Below are 16,115 nucleotides of genomic sequence, written 5' to 3' on the forward strand. Positions count from 1 at the left end.
TCTTGTATCTCATCTAGGATACAACAAGACAATTTTCAATTCATAACACTACTTTAAGGAAATAGTATATTAAAAAGGCATACTTCACATTACATTAATATGATAGTTCAAACATTCATAATGTTTAATACAAAAAGTATTAGCTATATATATTTAGAGACTAATATAAATACCTTTATACATTTAGGCACTATATAGTGGTCTTCCATCACATGAAGCCACATAATAAGTTCTTATCAAAATAAGAAAGTTTAAAGACAATCTTTAATGCCTAACAAACTTCCTAAGTAGTGAGCAAAAAACATAGTGGCCGAACCCTTCACCACATTTTCTTTGCTTGTTCTTCTTCTACTTGGCTTCTCCACCTATATACAATTATACAAGTGATTAGCTCTTTATATCAAATATAAATATTTAGAAGATCTAACATTTAGAATTGAAGATAAGGACATAAACCATACCTTGTGGCTTGTCCTTAAGACTTGCAAGGTATAACTTGCAATTCCTTCTCCAATGCCCCTCCTTTCCACAGTGGTGGCAAGTCCCTTTGGGCTCCTTTGCCTTCTTTTTCCTCACTCCTCCTTTCGGCTTAGGAGTGGGTGACTTCTTCTCCTTCCCTTTGCCTTTGCCTTGCGGCATGGCCTTGGAAGAGGATGGCTTGTTGTAGGCTACTGCAGCAGTCCCTACACCGCTCTCTTTCTTCATAGTCTTCTCAGCAGTTACTAACATGTTTAGTAACTCAGAGAGAGTACTATCCATCTTATTCATATTGTAGTTCATTACAAACTGAGCAAATGAATCAGAAAAAGAAGCCAATACGAAGTCTTGGGCCAATTCCCCGTCAAGTGGAGTTCCAAGGTTCTCCAATTGTTCAATGAATCCTATCATCTTCAGTACATGTTGGTGTACTGGAGCCCCCTTGACCATCTTGGTCTTTACAAGTTCACAAACAGTGCTAAAGCGACGGTTGCGCGTCCCTTCGCCATATAACTCCGTAAGATGGAGTATTATGGAAAATGCACTATCCATGCCCTCGTGCTGTCTCTGTAGCTCCTCATTCATGGAAGCCAACAGATAGCACTTGGCTTGTATATCATCCTCAACGTGATTGTCATACTTAGCACGTTCATCCTCAGTAGCCTCAGGGCTGAGAGGTATGTGAGGTGGAGGCTTATCTAGTACGTAAACAATCTTCTCCAATGTTAGGAGAATCTTGACATTACGATACCATGATGGGAAATTGTGCCCCTCTAGGCAATGTTTGTCGAGTATTTTTGCGAGTGTGCTTCCAATCATATCTATATACATAAACAAATAAAATAATTAGATTGATTGTTGTTTAAGTCAAACGATTCGGGTCTTTAAACCGAATGACACCACCCACCATTTTTGGCAAATTCCATATCCCCCATAATGGAATCCGGGAGATTTCAAAGAAAGCTCCTAGCGGGTTATGGGAGGCTCATTATTACCAAGCCCACCTCACAATGATACGATGTTTGGCTAGCAACAATAATAATGAGAGGGTACAATTACCCATTCACAACAACCTCTTGTGATTACCCATCTTTTTTGCCTCTAGAAAATAATACCTCACGATGATACGATGTTGGCATTATGTTTCTTAGTTAAGTTCTTTCCCACCATGCCGGTTTAGCTAGGGGTTCAAGAATGACCTCACGATGATACGATGTTGGCCATACTCGTTGCCTACCTTAACCTCATCAAATGTTTTAAATAAACTCCTCCTGAATATAAGCATGCATTTTGTCACTTCCCCATGATAGGGTGAAGGCGGTGTACAAGTCATAAACGCTTGGAGCCTACCACGGTGGAAGGCCACTGATGAGTAGATTTTATATTATATATTTTACCCTAATCTTAGTATATTTTGGTTAATATTTTGGAAGAATTTTGATACTTCGAATTGTATTTTCAATATAGGACTTTCGACTTCCTCTGGAGCAAAACAGGACCAAATGGACGAATTTTGGAGTAATTCCAGTTGGAGGACGTTCGTGAGTTACTTAGCTTGATCGTATCAAAATTTGGGATTTTTCCACCAAGCGGTGATTTTCTGGCGATGAAATAAAGAAACAGTGCGCAGTGCTGGAAAGTGACGTTTTTGGGCTTAAATTGCGTTTTTGGAGCCCAAGATGACCTCGGATGGGTTTGAGGCCTTCTGGAAAAGTGTTCAGAATATTCCAAACATTAAATTCAGCTTTATTGGGCCAGTTTTGGAGCAGCTTATGGGCCAAAACGTGGCTGTTCAGATTTTAGACGAATTTTTATCATTTAATTTAGGGTTATGTTTTCTAGGGTTTTGGTGGTGGCTTAGCAAATATATTGCTTAGCCATCTACAGTTTTAGAGGACGCTTTATTTTATGCAATATTGGAGACAGAGAGAAGGGCTAGGGTTTTGAAGATTTTCTACTTGAAGGTGTTTTCAATCCTTTTCTTAAGAATATTTTCTATGATTTCAATTATGAATATGCGGAACTAATTTCTTTTGCTAGGGCGAAGCCTTGAGCCTTAGCATGAATATGTGATTTTTATTTAATTGCTTATGATTGATTGCATGCGGACTTTGAATTGTTAATCACCGGGATAAAAACTATCTAATTGTCGTAATGCCTGATCACCATTAGGATCTTTAGAAAAGTAATTTGATGCAATTTTGGTCGGAAGGTTCCCTGAAATTGACACTGGCTTCTTGTGATTAATAATTGTAATTTCTCTTAAGATGAATATCACGTCTTAAGGATTGCATGGTTTTTCAAGGGATTTTCATAAAGCATAATGAGTCTTTCATGTTTAGATTTGATCCGAACGTCCGGACGGGTTGCATGTTAGATATACGTTCTATGTTGGAGGTTCCAAGTAGAATATGAATTAGGAAAATCTAACCTTCAAAGTGGCATGTGTAGATCATAAGTAATTGGTAAAAATTCATAGGATTGCTAGGTGATGGTGGAACCCTAGTGCTTTCTTAATTTGATTTTTCTCAAAACTGTTTTCTTTTCTCTCTAGTTTTAATATTGCAGATTCTCTTATCATTAATAGTTAAATTCGTTTTTAGTTTAAGTATGTTATAAAATCAATCATCTAAATTTCTACTTTACAATAATTAATTGAAATCTGGTTTGTTTCGGTTTATTTAATAATCCCTCTGGAGAATGACCTTGCGAGATCCGTTTATACTACAATATCCTTGTAATTCTTGCAAATAAAATAGAAGGTTTTTATCGCATTCACATGTTTTAAATAAACTCATCCTGAATATAAGCATGCACTTTGTCACTTCCCCATGATAGGGTGAAGGCGGTGTACAAGTCATAAACGCTTGGAGCCTACCACGGTGGAAGGCCACGAAAAAGTGTTCTAAGCACTCTTACGCTTTCAACTTAATATTTGTTTGGTTGAGGGATTTTAAGGTCTCATCAATTTTATTTATTTAATCACAATCAAATAAATAATGTCCTATTACAACTACTAGTCCAAAGTTAATGAAATTAGTAGCATATAATATCCCCACTATTCGTTTTCATAAAACAAATCAATATCAAAACATTTTTCAAAATATTGGAGATATATATAACTACTAATTGTATTCATTATAATTTAGTAGCGTATGATACTCCCACTATTTGTTTTGAAAAAAAACAAATCAATATCAAAAACGAATTTTTCAAATATTGGAAGTAACTACTACTACTAAGGTTTTTGCATTCCTTTGAAATTGGACTTTATAGTTATCTTAGGCTCTTGGATGACCATGGACTTATTAGATTATTGCAACAACGAGCCATCATTGTTGAATATAAACTCGGGGAGGTTGTGTCAATTTAATTACGTGCTTATCAATCCAATTAAAACCATTTTCATTGAGCCATTAGAAATGAAATACAATCATTCATTGCTAATTTGGGCATTGGACCCTTTTAATCTTTAATCTCATGTCAAAACCCTCTTTTAGTTATGTCTCCTTTACCAATAGTTAAAGAAACTCTAGTCTAGCACAATAGGGAATCGACTAACGAATAGAGATTAAGAAGTAATAAGAATTACAAACCGATTTGTACAAATTCCTATAAATTACATATACTAAAAGGGGAGAGAAAGATTAACGTCAAACGTGACAAGGTCCAATTAAACAGTAATTAAAACACATTCCCAAGGTTCAAACAATTTGATTTTAGCGCCTTATCATATAGCTCAATTATCGTTTAAGGCATAAGTCCAAAGTCATCCATTTCATAACTACTTAAACACATTTAAATAATCATAAGGGAATGCAACATAAACATTTAGATTTAGTGCATATGGGCATAATAGTATTATGAGTTTAAACAACTAACAAAATTAAAATCAAATATTTTAACTTTCTAGTTAGTAGGGGCCTAAATGTAAATATGAAAAGTTAGGGGTAAAACCGTAAATATTTCAAAGTAAATATCAACTTTTCAAAGATTACAAAATAGCCCCACAAGTGGATAAATCCACTAGGGAGGCCGGCCACTTAATGGGGGAATGGGAAGTCTCACCCACATGCTTTAATTCAATGCAAAGTAGAAAAATCAAAATTTTGCTTGTCACTTAGTTTTGGCATTTAAAACTTAGGTGAAAAGGTTTGATGGAAATCTCCTAGTCAAGTCTAGGGTTTTATAAGTATATGATATGGTTATGGATGGTATGAACATCACCCAAAACCACAAAACAATGCATTAAAACCATTTTCATCAAAAACCAAACTATGAACACCAAGAACAAAACCATGAACACTTTTTCAAGATTTGTGTATTCTTGGTGATTTTTCAAACCCAAAAACAAAAGTGACAAGGTTTCTTCTTTCTAGCTTTAAAAGGATGTGAGAGTGGTTTACAATAAAACACAAACACAACCCAAAACCACCCCCAAAACCGTGCCATCCCTTTGGTTCAAAACCCCAAATTTTGTTCATGACTTATTCTTCATTCATGCATCTAAAACACCCTTTTACATGCATATCTTTTTCAACTCTTGATTTATATTTTTCAACCATTGAAAAACAAAAGATAAACATACTTTAAATGAAGAAATAATATGTCAAACTAGTTCTAAACTCATTTTTCATTCATGCATACAAAACATCTTTTGCATCCATACCTTTCTCAACTATTGACTAACATTTTTCAACTATTGAAAAACAAAAGATAAACATACCTTGAATGAAACAACAATATGTCATACATAACATTAATACCCATATGCATAAAATCCAAAAGGACACATTATACATAAACCTTTGGCTCTGATACCACTTGAAGGGAAATCTATGAGATTCATGTATGGGATTTCTAAATGACTATCATGCATATCCAAAACAATTATGATATACGAAAGCAGCGGAAGCATTTATAACATATTATCAAAGCTATAGTCATGCAAATCCCCTTCAAGGTTCATAGGTTTATATATAATGCATCAAAACAAATTATGGAATCAAGAACAAAGTGAAGGTTAGTCTTATACCTCTTGATCTAGACTTGAGACCAAGGATGGACCACCTCCAAGCCCTTTGCTCCTTGAAATCCTTGAGCCTAGCTTCCCTCCTTGCCTCCTCCACTTTGAAAGAATGAGTGCTCCTAGGTTCTCTTCAAGTTTCCAAAGTAGGAAACCTCTAAAGATCCTCACCCACTAGTATAGTGAGAAGGATGAAGGAATAACCAAAATGGTGAAAGATTGTTAGCTAAAACACCCCAATGGTGGCCGGCCCTTTGATGTGTTAGAGAGCTTTTTTTCTTTTGCCTCTTTGTTGTTTAAACACTTCAAAAACCCTTATGAACTTTATCACTATAAAGTTCCTTATATAGACAAAAGAAAACCTAGTCAACACTTGACTAAATATCTCTCCTTCCCCACATAATATGGCCGGTCCTCTTTGTGTTGTTTGGGCTTTGGGCTTTCATTTATTTCAAGTCATCCAATGCTTGAATAAAAGCCCAATGGGTTTAGGCCCAATGGGCCCAATTAAACCCGAACGTTTCTTTAAGCCCAAAACGATCTTTATCGCTTTTATGATTTCTTTAGACTTTTCTAAATTAATCACAACACATAATTAATCCAATTAATTGTTTCCATCATCCATTAGTTACTCACCACAATAGTGTTTTGGTGAACAATCTTTTAGGTTCTAATTAGCAAGGCAGTGAGGTGATTGGCATCAATCCAATTGCTTATATTTAATTCAATCACTTAGTGAATTAAAACTTCATTTTAATTCACCTTTCTTCTTTGACGACTACATTTAATCATCTAGAAGAACTCACAAGCTATGAGTGACATCTAACCATATGTCATAGCTACCCAAGCTAATGTAGAAGTTTATTCGAAGAACCTAGTCAGTTGGAATTACAATGTAATTCAATCCTTCTCTAATACAATACTCTCAATCACATCATTAGGGTATGGATATATCATGTCAAACCCCTAATGTGATTATTCCTTCATATATGATTCATTTGAGTCGTATAGGAACGCTTTCCATTCAATACGCTCGATACTTCGGCCGAAGATTCCCGAATCATATCTTAGAGTATTCTTCCTCTCTTATCGAGGATTAGAGATTCCTTGTTGCGCATACACTTGCCTTCATGACTAAGTGGCTTAACCCCAATTATGCCGTGGACACCCTCGAATGGGGAGACTTTGACATAATCAAAGATTAAGTACTTAACCACAAGACAACAACGATGCCTCAGGTCTAAGGATTACTTACATCTTTCTAACCATTAGAGTTACTTGCTTGACATGTGAGTAGACCTCCATGCAAGTACTCTCGTTCGATTGTGTTCAGTGAACTCATTCCCCTAATGAGCACCTACATACTTGTCTTAGTGTCACAACACGAATGGGATGAGACTTTCCATCCTTCCAATTGAAGCAGACATAGTATGTACCGGTCTACGCATTGTCAGTATCCCTCCGACAATCCAACGACCAGGAACCTTTTGGACACAATGGTTATGTGAAGAAGGTCTCTGTAGTCTAACATCATTAGATTACTTCTTCAATCGATCCATTGTCCATGGATACACTATTTAGGACATATATCGTTAATTGAGATAGTCCTAATTCGTGTCTTTGCCATTTGATGTATAAGAATCATCCATACATCGATTCATTTGTCCTGAAAGATTTCTTCCAAAGATTGACTTTCAGGGCATATTTCCAACAGCATTCTCCATGAAACGACATGTCCTCATACCCCGCAACAAAATGGGGTTGTTGAGAGGAAAAATCGCCATATCTTAGAAACGGCATGTGCTCTTTTTCTTGGGGCATCTATTCCTAAGGTGTTTTGGCCTGAAGCTGTCACTTATGCAGTCTATGTGATTAACCGTATGCCATCACGGGTTGTTGGCTTTTGAACACCTCTCCAAGTCCTCACTCAATATGCTCAAGTGGTGTTTACTTATACTCTCACACCTCGGGTATTTAGTTATGTGGCTTATGTGCATATTCAGAAAATCTATTGTACTAAGTTGGATCCGTGTGCCTTAAAATGTGTGTTTTTCAGTTTCTCATCTCACCAAAAATGATATAAATGTTATCACCCTGAGACTCGGCATATGTATGTTACCATGGATGTGACTTTTTCGAAATCGGAGTATTTTTATGCTTCCGTGTCTTCATCTTCAGATCACCAGGGAGAGAGCTCTAGTGGTGATCTGGAATGGTTAGACCTAGGGGGAGATACTATTGCAGAGACCGCACCTGCTAGTGGAGAAGCATGTGTTGAGAAGGACTTAGAGTTACATGTGGCTTTTACCGAGCCACCTGAGGTGGTTTAGTCGGTTTCTGCAATACATAATAGGGCTAGGGAGCTTGAGTCTACTGAAGTATTGTCAGAGTAGCCACGGCAGATTTTTACCGAAAGTAGTATGCAGTCACAGCAGCCACCTGCCGAATCTGCTAATGTGCTCCCCTTTCTCTCTAGCTCCACTGTGATGCCCAATACGTCTTCTTTGGATATACCTGAGGTAAGTATTTTGGATGATTATGTAACTAATACAAGTAATGATGTAAGTACATATAAGTTGCCACCGAGACAAAATCGAGGTGTGCCACCTGTCAGGTTCTCTTCGGAAGGGAAAGTGAAGTATCCAATAGCCAACTATGGGGTGGTTTGGTAGTGAGGTGCTTAAAAAAAAAACACCCATGAAAAAAGCTGTGAGAATTTTAGGTGTTTGGTAAACTGAAAAAAAAAATGGCTTATTTTGGAAGCTGTTGTGAGAATAAGCTGAAATCAAAGGAAAAAGCTGAAGTTGCTATTTGTAGCTTTGGAAAACTGGCTTTTTTTCAAAGCACACGAAGCTACAGTGCTCCTTTAATGAAAAGACCACTATCAGACTGCTTTTTTTTCCAAAAGCACTTTTACAAAAAAGTTTACCAAACACTCTGCTGATTTATTTCACAGCCGCTTATTCTCACAGCAATTTTTTTCAAAGCACAGCAATACCAAACCAGCCCTGTGTCTCATGTAATGGTCTTACACCAGAGCGCCAAACTTTGGTGGACAATATGGAGTCTGTTCAAGTACCAACCCGTGTGGAGGAAGCTTTAAAGGATCCAAGGTGGGCAAAGGCAATGGATGAGGAAATGTTGGCGTTACAGAAGAATAATACCTCGGAGGTGATGCCGTTGCCAAAAGGGAAGAGAACAATTGGATGTCGATGGATATTTACGATCAAATACAAGACCGATGGATCAATAGACAAGTACAAAGCAAGGTTGGTAGCTAAAGGATACACCCAAACATATGGTGTAGATTACCAGGAAACTTTCTCTCCGGTTGCCAAGATGAATACGTTACGTGTTCTGATTTCTTTAGCTGCAAATATGGACTGGCCATTAAACAGTTTGATGTGAAAAATGCTTTTCTCTATGGGAACTTGGAGGAAGAAGTATATATGGATTTTCCTCCTGGGTATAATGCTGGTGGAAATACCGGAGCGTGTCGATTGCGTAAGTCTCTCTATGGACTTAAACAATCGCCTCGTCCATGGTTTGATAGGTTTACTCAAGTTATGAAAAAGATTGGGTATCATCAGAGTCATTCTGATCACACGTTATTTGTTAAACGAAGACAGAGAAAAGTGACAGCATTAATCATCTATGTAGATGACATGATTATCATTGGAGATGATTTGGATGAAATTTCGAAGTTGCAGGGTAATCTTGCGTCCGAGTTTGAAATGAAGAACCTAGGGGATTTGAAGTATTTTCTTGGGGTTGAAGTTGCTCGTTCTCCAAAAGGTATCTTCTTGTCCCAACATAAGTATGTTCTAGATTTGTTAAAAGAAACCGGTATGTTGGGGTGTAAGCCGGTAGATACTCCTATTGTTGAAAAACATCATGTATGTTTGTATATGAATCAGAAATCAGTTGATAAAGGGAGATATCAGAGACTTGTAGGAAGACTAATTTATTTGGCTCATACACGTTCGAACATCGCCTATACTGTGAGTGTAGTGAGTCAGTTTATGCACTCACCGAATGTAGATCATAATGCTAACTGGGCAGGAAATGTAAGTGATAGACGATCTACTTTTGGATATTTTACTTTTGTGGGAGGAAATTTGGTTACATGGCGAAGTAAGAAACAGAAGGTTGTATCGAGATCCTCAGCTGAGGCCGAGTATAGAGGCATGGCCCATGGCATTTGTGAGGTTCATTGGGTTCGAAAACTTCTTTGGGGTCTTGGGTTCAAACCAAAGGAGACCATGAGACTATATTGTGATAATAAGTCAGCAAGAGATATAGCTAATAATTCAGTGCAAAATGATAGGACAAAACATGTGGAGGTTGATCGACATTTTATTAAGGAAAAGCTTAAGAAGAAGATTGTGTCCATACCGTTTGTGAATTCGGATGAGCAACTTGCAAATATTCCTACTCATGCTGTGTGTAGTCGAAAGTTTGCTGACTCACTTGTCAAGTTGGGCATGTGTGATATCTATGCACCAACTTGAGGGGGAGTGTAAATCATAAGTCAATGTGAGGGAAAAAAGGAATGTAAATATTGTAAATACTAAGAGTCCTTTATTAGGAAGGATTGTCGTTTATTATTTGTTTCCTTATGGAACACGAATTGTATGTATATATATTTCAAAGAAGGAATACAATGAAATTACCCCGTAAAATTCTATTGCCACAAAATCAGTCGAGGTAGTAGGCTAGGATTTTTTTTTTTTTTTGACAAAATGATTATGACTTCCAAACCAACAGTCCTTTCCCTGAAAATGATGCAAGTTCACCTACAAAATGGTGCAAGCACTCATTCGTGGTGGCTCATTGATGTAGAATTCCAACTGGTGAGGGTGGTGAAAGAAAGTTTTTCTCTTGTAAGTGGAGTAGCATCATATGATGCACGATTTTGTTTTCTTTTTAAGATTCACTTTTCTTCTACACTCAGCAAGTCTGCATGGCCAAGCTTCTTCCTCAATGACTTGGCCAACCCCGCTGCATCAACTCCATCTCCGGTAATCACCAGTTGATCTCTATTGGCCCCCTTAAAGGCCACTGATGTTACACCTGCAACATTATATACAATTGAAAAACATTATATCATACAAAAATTTAACAAATTTGATTAATTAGCCTACAGTAGTTTTCTTTCGTTTTGCACTTTGTTGATCAAATTAACATGAACACATATACTCTAAAGGGTACAAAACACACCGTCTTCTGCAACAGCTATTTCCATGGCCTTGGACCGACATTTTGCACATCTAAACTGCGCCTCAATGGTTATGGTTTGCTGTAGCAGATCATGCAACCAGCCGGACAAACATGTCAAAATCAAGTTATGAATATCAACCATGTGAACTAAAGATGTAAACTTTCAAGGGATTTAGACCATTAAACCCTTCCAAACGAAAATGAAGAAAGGGTTAATTTTTTCCGAGAAAATCATATTAGCTATGAAGTAAAAACAAAACATACATTTTTCGGGATTAGTGTATATACATACCTTCATATTCTCCACTAGTATTAGTACTGAACAAAACCAAGATTTTGGGTTTTCCACGAAGATCTAGTCGTATGTCGTATGGATGGATGTTCTTATTCTGTAAGAATGCGAGTGAAGAGAAAACTGATCAGTGTAGGTTTTTTTATAGGGTCCACCATTCTAGTACAGCTTCATGTGATTTCGTCTGATGGTGTGAACGCACCTTGACGAACAAATTGCGATCCACGTTTTGCGGTTTGAACGTACACTGGTGACCTTCCAGACTATGCCACCCGTTTTTGCTTACCCATTTTCTGTAATTTAAGAAGACGACTTCGACCAATAAAGAGAAGACGACTTCGAAAGTCAATTTAAACAAGTCAATTAGTAACTTAGCATATAAGTAATAAGTCAGCAGCTATCATACAAAGAATATAGAGGTATTTGTTGATTTGCCCCCTGATCTTGTATGCAGCTGCCAATTTCCCCCTCGAACTTTTTTAATTAGCCAATTTCCCCCTTGAACTTGAATTTTAGCCGATTACCCCCTTGAACTTTTATAAATAGCCAACTCCCCCCTGACGTTAGATTTTAAAAAACTTTCATTCAGTTTTTCATCCATCCAATTTTTCATCCTTTTTGCCCTCATACAGTTGTCATGTGTTGTTTCCGTGATCAAGATGGATGGAAAATTGGATGAAAATTTTTAAAATCTAACACCAGGGGGAAATTGGCTATTTATAAAAATTCAAGTGGGTAATCGGCTAAAATTATAGTTCAAGGGGGAAATTGTCTAATTATAAAAGTTCAAGGAAGTAATTGACTAAAATAAAAGTTCAGGGGTTAAATCGACAAATATGCCAAGAATATAAGGTAAAATACTTAGAAAAGGCATCACAGCCCCAACTTAGCCATAGAATGTTAGGTTTCTACTCGTGCGTCTCGAGTTTAAATCTCTCCCTTCTCTTAAATTTTATAATAATTTCAAACTAATGAGAAGGGTTTCAAAACTTTGAATTTTAACCAAAAGTCATCCTATAACTTTATTTAATGATAAGGACAAGATAATGAAAAAACAAAACAAAACCTAGGTAAAGCGCTAGCAATACTACATCATCACCTCATTATTCTTCATCTCCTTCTCCTCCATCAACTACTCTCCCTGACAACAACGCCTCTCCTCTTTCTCTCTAGCAATTTTATATTTTCCAATATTTTCTTCGCATTTGTATTAGACTAGTGCTTGTGCACGAATTTAGTCAAATTCGTCCCTTGTAGATTATATCCACAGAAGTAGGATTAGGAATTTTCTATTGTTTTTACACACACACACAGAGATATACATACATACATACAGATATACATATATATATATAAAATCTTCATCTACTGTTAAGTTTCATAAACAGTGTGTAGGGATGCGGGGTCCGTGCGTCATTTTTTCTTATAATGTTTTTAATATTAAAATTATGTCTTTTTCATTAAAATTTAAGTTCTTTTGTCATTTTTATTAAAATTTAAAAGTTTTTGATTAAAATTTAAGTCTTTTTTTATTAAATAAAGTTATAGCATGATTTTTTATTAAAATAAACTTAGTCCAACCCTTTTTCATAAAAATTCCCTAACTTAGCAATAAAAGTAATAAGTCAGCATAGCTATCGTACAAAGAATATAAGGTAAAGGTACTCAGAAAAAGCTTCACATGCTAGCCCCAACTTAGCGATAGAATGTTAGGTCTCTGTACTCACGCATCCCAAGTTTAAATCTCCCCCTCTCTTAAATTATTATAATAATTTCGAACTCTCTCATACTCTTTAATCATAATAATTATTTTTGTTAAAAAAAATGTATAATCAAATGTGTACTAGCCCCAATATTTTTGCCGCTCATGTTGGCTAGGGTGGTCGATGAGAACCAATGTAATTAATGAACGCCATTTGTGACGCAAGCAAGAAAGTTTGTGTTTGAATAGGTGATAATTTAAAGGTGCAAATTTTATTTTATCATTTATTTTAGGTTTTTATGGCAAATGATCTATAACATTGAGCTAACTTTTCATTTTAGTTTGTTAATTTCAAAATCAATTAATTTTGTCCGAGAAATTTGTTGTCACAAATCAATTTGGTCATCCTGTTACACTTCCGTTTATTATACTAATGTGGCACAAATGTAGGGTTTGACAAACCCAATAGTAATATGTGTTGAACCTAAAAATCACAAAACCTACATGGCGCGCAGACCAAGTAACTATGACCTAATTATGTCATTTTTATGAATGAGGACATGCCAACTTGCAACCGAGCTCAGCCAGACGAGTAAAATAGATGTGGTAGTGGTGGTTGTGTTGAATGCACTGCTGACTTCCCTACTCGAGGGATTATGGCCAAGGAAGGAACACGTGGTTCAGTTGCCTCAACTATATTCGTTAGAATACAGGTGTGCCGAATCGATATTAAGCTGGAAGGACACTTGTATTCAAAGGAGATAAGCATTTTGACTGTGAACAAGGTTCGACCATTTGAACGTCAAAATGAAAAATGCACTTAAGAGTAACCAATTATATAACACTCCACTTCACTGGTATGCTAATGAAATGACTTCTTTCGATGAATAAGCTAAAAACTTCTTCACCGACCGAGACTTGGATAGATAACCAACCAACTAGAAGCAATTCAATTTGTCTAAATTGAAGATGCTCCTTCAATCACTTGATTTTACAGCTCCAATGTTGTTAGTCCAAATTGAAGATGTCGTCAGTTGTCATGACACGCCCCGATTCCGATGTCCTCGAGACATCGGGATGGTCACGTGCTGGCCGACACCCGAAGGGTGACGAAAGCCATTTAATTTAAGCAAATGCTGGAAAATATGCTAAAACATGTAATAGGAACTAATAACACAATACTAAAGTTCAACTACTAATTAATAAAATTATGATAACACACATAATGTTCAGAGCATACATCTAATACAGAGTACGAGCGGAATTTAAGATAGAGAAATGCTATTACAATAGGTGTCGAAGCAGAGAAGGTATAGCACTGAATCATTGGTAGAGAAATTCCTCGTAGCTCAGATCGTATTCCTTGTTGTGAAGTCCTGAAGGGGGCGCAAAACAAACGTGAGTGGACCAAGTTGATATATATATATAGTAAAACAGTTATTAACGTACTAAGCCCCAGGTTTTATGAAAACACATATATAATGATAAACATAGGTTTTCCGAAACGTAGCATGTCGTGCAACTTGTATATACAATAATCACTAGTGAATTGTCCGATAACCCCCAGGCCCCATGCCGGCTCCCCATCTCTAAGCAGACAGTCAGAGGAAAATTACCCCTATGCCCCATGCCGGCTCCCTTTCCCTATGCTAAATAGCCAAAGGAAACACACTCCAGGCCCTATGCCAACACCAAACCGTCACCCGGGATGCACCGGAATCTATCCCTACGTCCAGTAGCGGAAAAGACCACTAGGTAAGTACAAAACCATTGAACATACATATATTGAAAAGCAACTTCATAGTATAAAGTCATCCATCATCTATACTATAAAAAGGTGTTCTAAACATGTTCTAAATATCATATCGTCATCCATAAGATATTCTATAAGAATACGGGTTATAAGAAAAATAGTAATAATTCAAACTAGCCTTAGTAAGCATGTTATCTCAAAACGTTTCATAGAACATAATTGTTAAATCATGCTTTTCATGTATGCATTTCTATTATCAAAACATGCATTTTTAGAAGGGGTCCACTCACCGTACACTGATGGTGCAAAGCTGTACCAAAAAGGAATAACGGAATCACGGCTAATAATCGCACCTATTCACATAAAGGGTACATTTAGTCAAACTCTACTCAAACAATTGAATTTGGGAAAACAGACATCAAAAACGGGTCAAGGATGTCGAAATTAGCTTAGGAAAGGTTCCAGACGAAATTTTGAAAAGTCAACAGTCAAAGTCAACGGTCAGAGTCAACCCGGTTTAGGTTTTGGGTCCGGTTTAGGCCTTAGGGATTTGGGTCAAATGGGGTGGTTTGGACTTTAGGGTTAGGGTTTTAGATAATTAGGTAGGCTGGTTCTTAGGGGTTTAGGAGGTCTCTGGGCTCGGGCCCAGACCTACACGGCCCGAGGGCCTAATTAAAAGGGTTTAGGGTTTAGTCAACTGGCCAAAGGCCCTAAATGAAACCGCCTAAAGGCATTTATTTTAAAAAAAACAAATAAATAAAACTTAAAAGGTTTTGGGTTGGGTCAACGGGCCAAAGGCCCTAAAGGAAACGGCCCGAAGGCCATTGGGTCTTAAGGAATTAAAACAAAAATTAAAAACTAAAAGGGAAAGGGTTTTGGGCTTGGTTCACAATGGGCCTAAGGCCGGTGGGTTTTAGGAATGGCCTGAAAGGCCTGGTGCGAATCGAAGAAGAACACCAAAACTTCTACAGCTCTGGCCAACTGCAAACGCACACCCTAGACCCTGATCTAGGTATCAAAATGAAGAACTAGATGAGATGAGTGTTTTTATACCTTTGGTTTGCCATAGAACGGTCGGAGGTGATCGAAAAATCCCTCGACAACCACGAGCTCGTCGGATATGGGTGTGCCTTCCCCTGAGCTGATCTTGTTCTACAACCTTGATAAAAACGAGCTAAAACTCAACAAATTTCATTCGAGCTTCACAATGGAACGAAAAGAGAGGAAAATCCAAAACTTACCTAACCGGAAAAATGAAGGAATCTCGCCGGAAAGTTCATGGGTTCCACCAGTCCTTGCAGCGACGGGAGAGAGAGAGAGACAACAAAATGCTAATGACGATGATGAGGGTGTGGATGCACTTGGGTGTTCACAGGTAAAGGGAATGGAGAGGGATGAGAGGGTTTCAAGAGAGGGAAAGGATAGTAAGTGCAGAGACAAAGAGAGAAAGGAAAGGGGGTCATAGGGTGAGGGAGAGAGAGAAACGTGAAGGGTACTGGGGTGTTGCCACGTGGCAGCTTAGGGATGGAAAGAATCCCATTTTCAGATCCTGATTGGGTAAAGGAATAGGGTCCAAATTTATAATTCTATAACTTTTTGGGGATAATTACTTTTATAAGTGGGGGTGGGTGTAACAATCCACCCC

General features: G+C 37.3%; 1 protein-coding gene across 1 annotated transcript; it reads right to left on the reverse strand.

Annotated features, from left to right (window-relative positions):
* Positions 1 to 10,083: 10,083 nt before the first annotated feature.
* LOC108174637 (heavy metal-associated isoprenylated plant protein 47-like) lies at positions 10,084 to 11,355 on the reverse strand. The gene is made up of 3 exons (XM_017335792.3): positions 11,016 to 11,355; positions 10,724 to 10,802; positions 10,084 to 10,576 (listed from the first exon to the last, which is right to left on the reverse strand). The coding sequence occupies exons 1-3, from the start codon at positions 11,019 to 11,021 to the stop codon at positions 10,437 to 10,439; spliced, it is 225 nt and encodes a 74-aa protein (XP_017191281.1). The 5' UTR covers positions 11,022 to 11,355; the 3' UTR covers positions 10,084 to 10,436.
* Between the last annotated feature and the right edge of the window lie 4,760 nt (positions 11,356 to 16,115).

The sequence above is a fragment of the Malus domestica genome, chromosome 11 (assembly GCF_042453785.1).
Source record: "Malus domestica chromosome 11, GDT2T_hap1".
Taxonomy (NCBI): Eukaryota; Viridiplantae; Streptophyta; class Magnoliopsida; order Rosales; family Rosaceae; genus Malus; species Malus domestica.

Excerpts from the sequence above, each read along its gene's own strand:
- LOC108174637 (XM_017335792.3), bottom strand. Across the intron at positions 10,577-10,723 it reads AATAGCTGTTGCAGAAGACG|GTGTAACATCAGTGGCCTTT; the intron begins GTGTGTTTTGTA and ends ATAATGTTGCAG.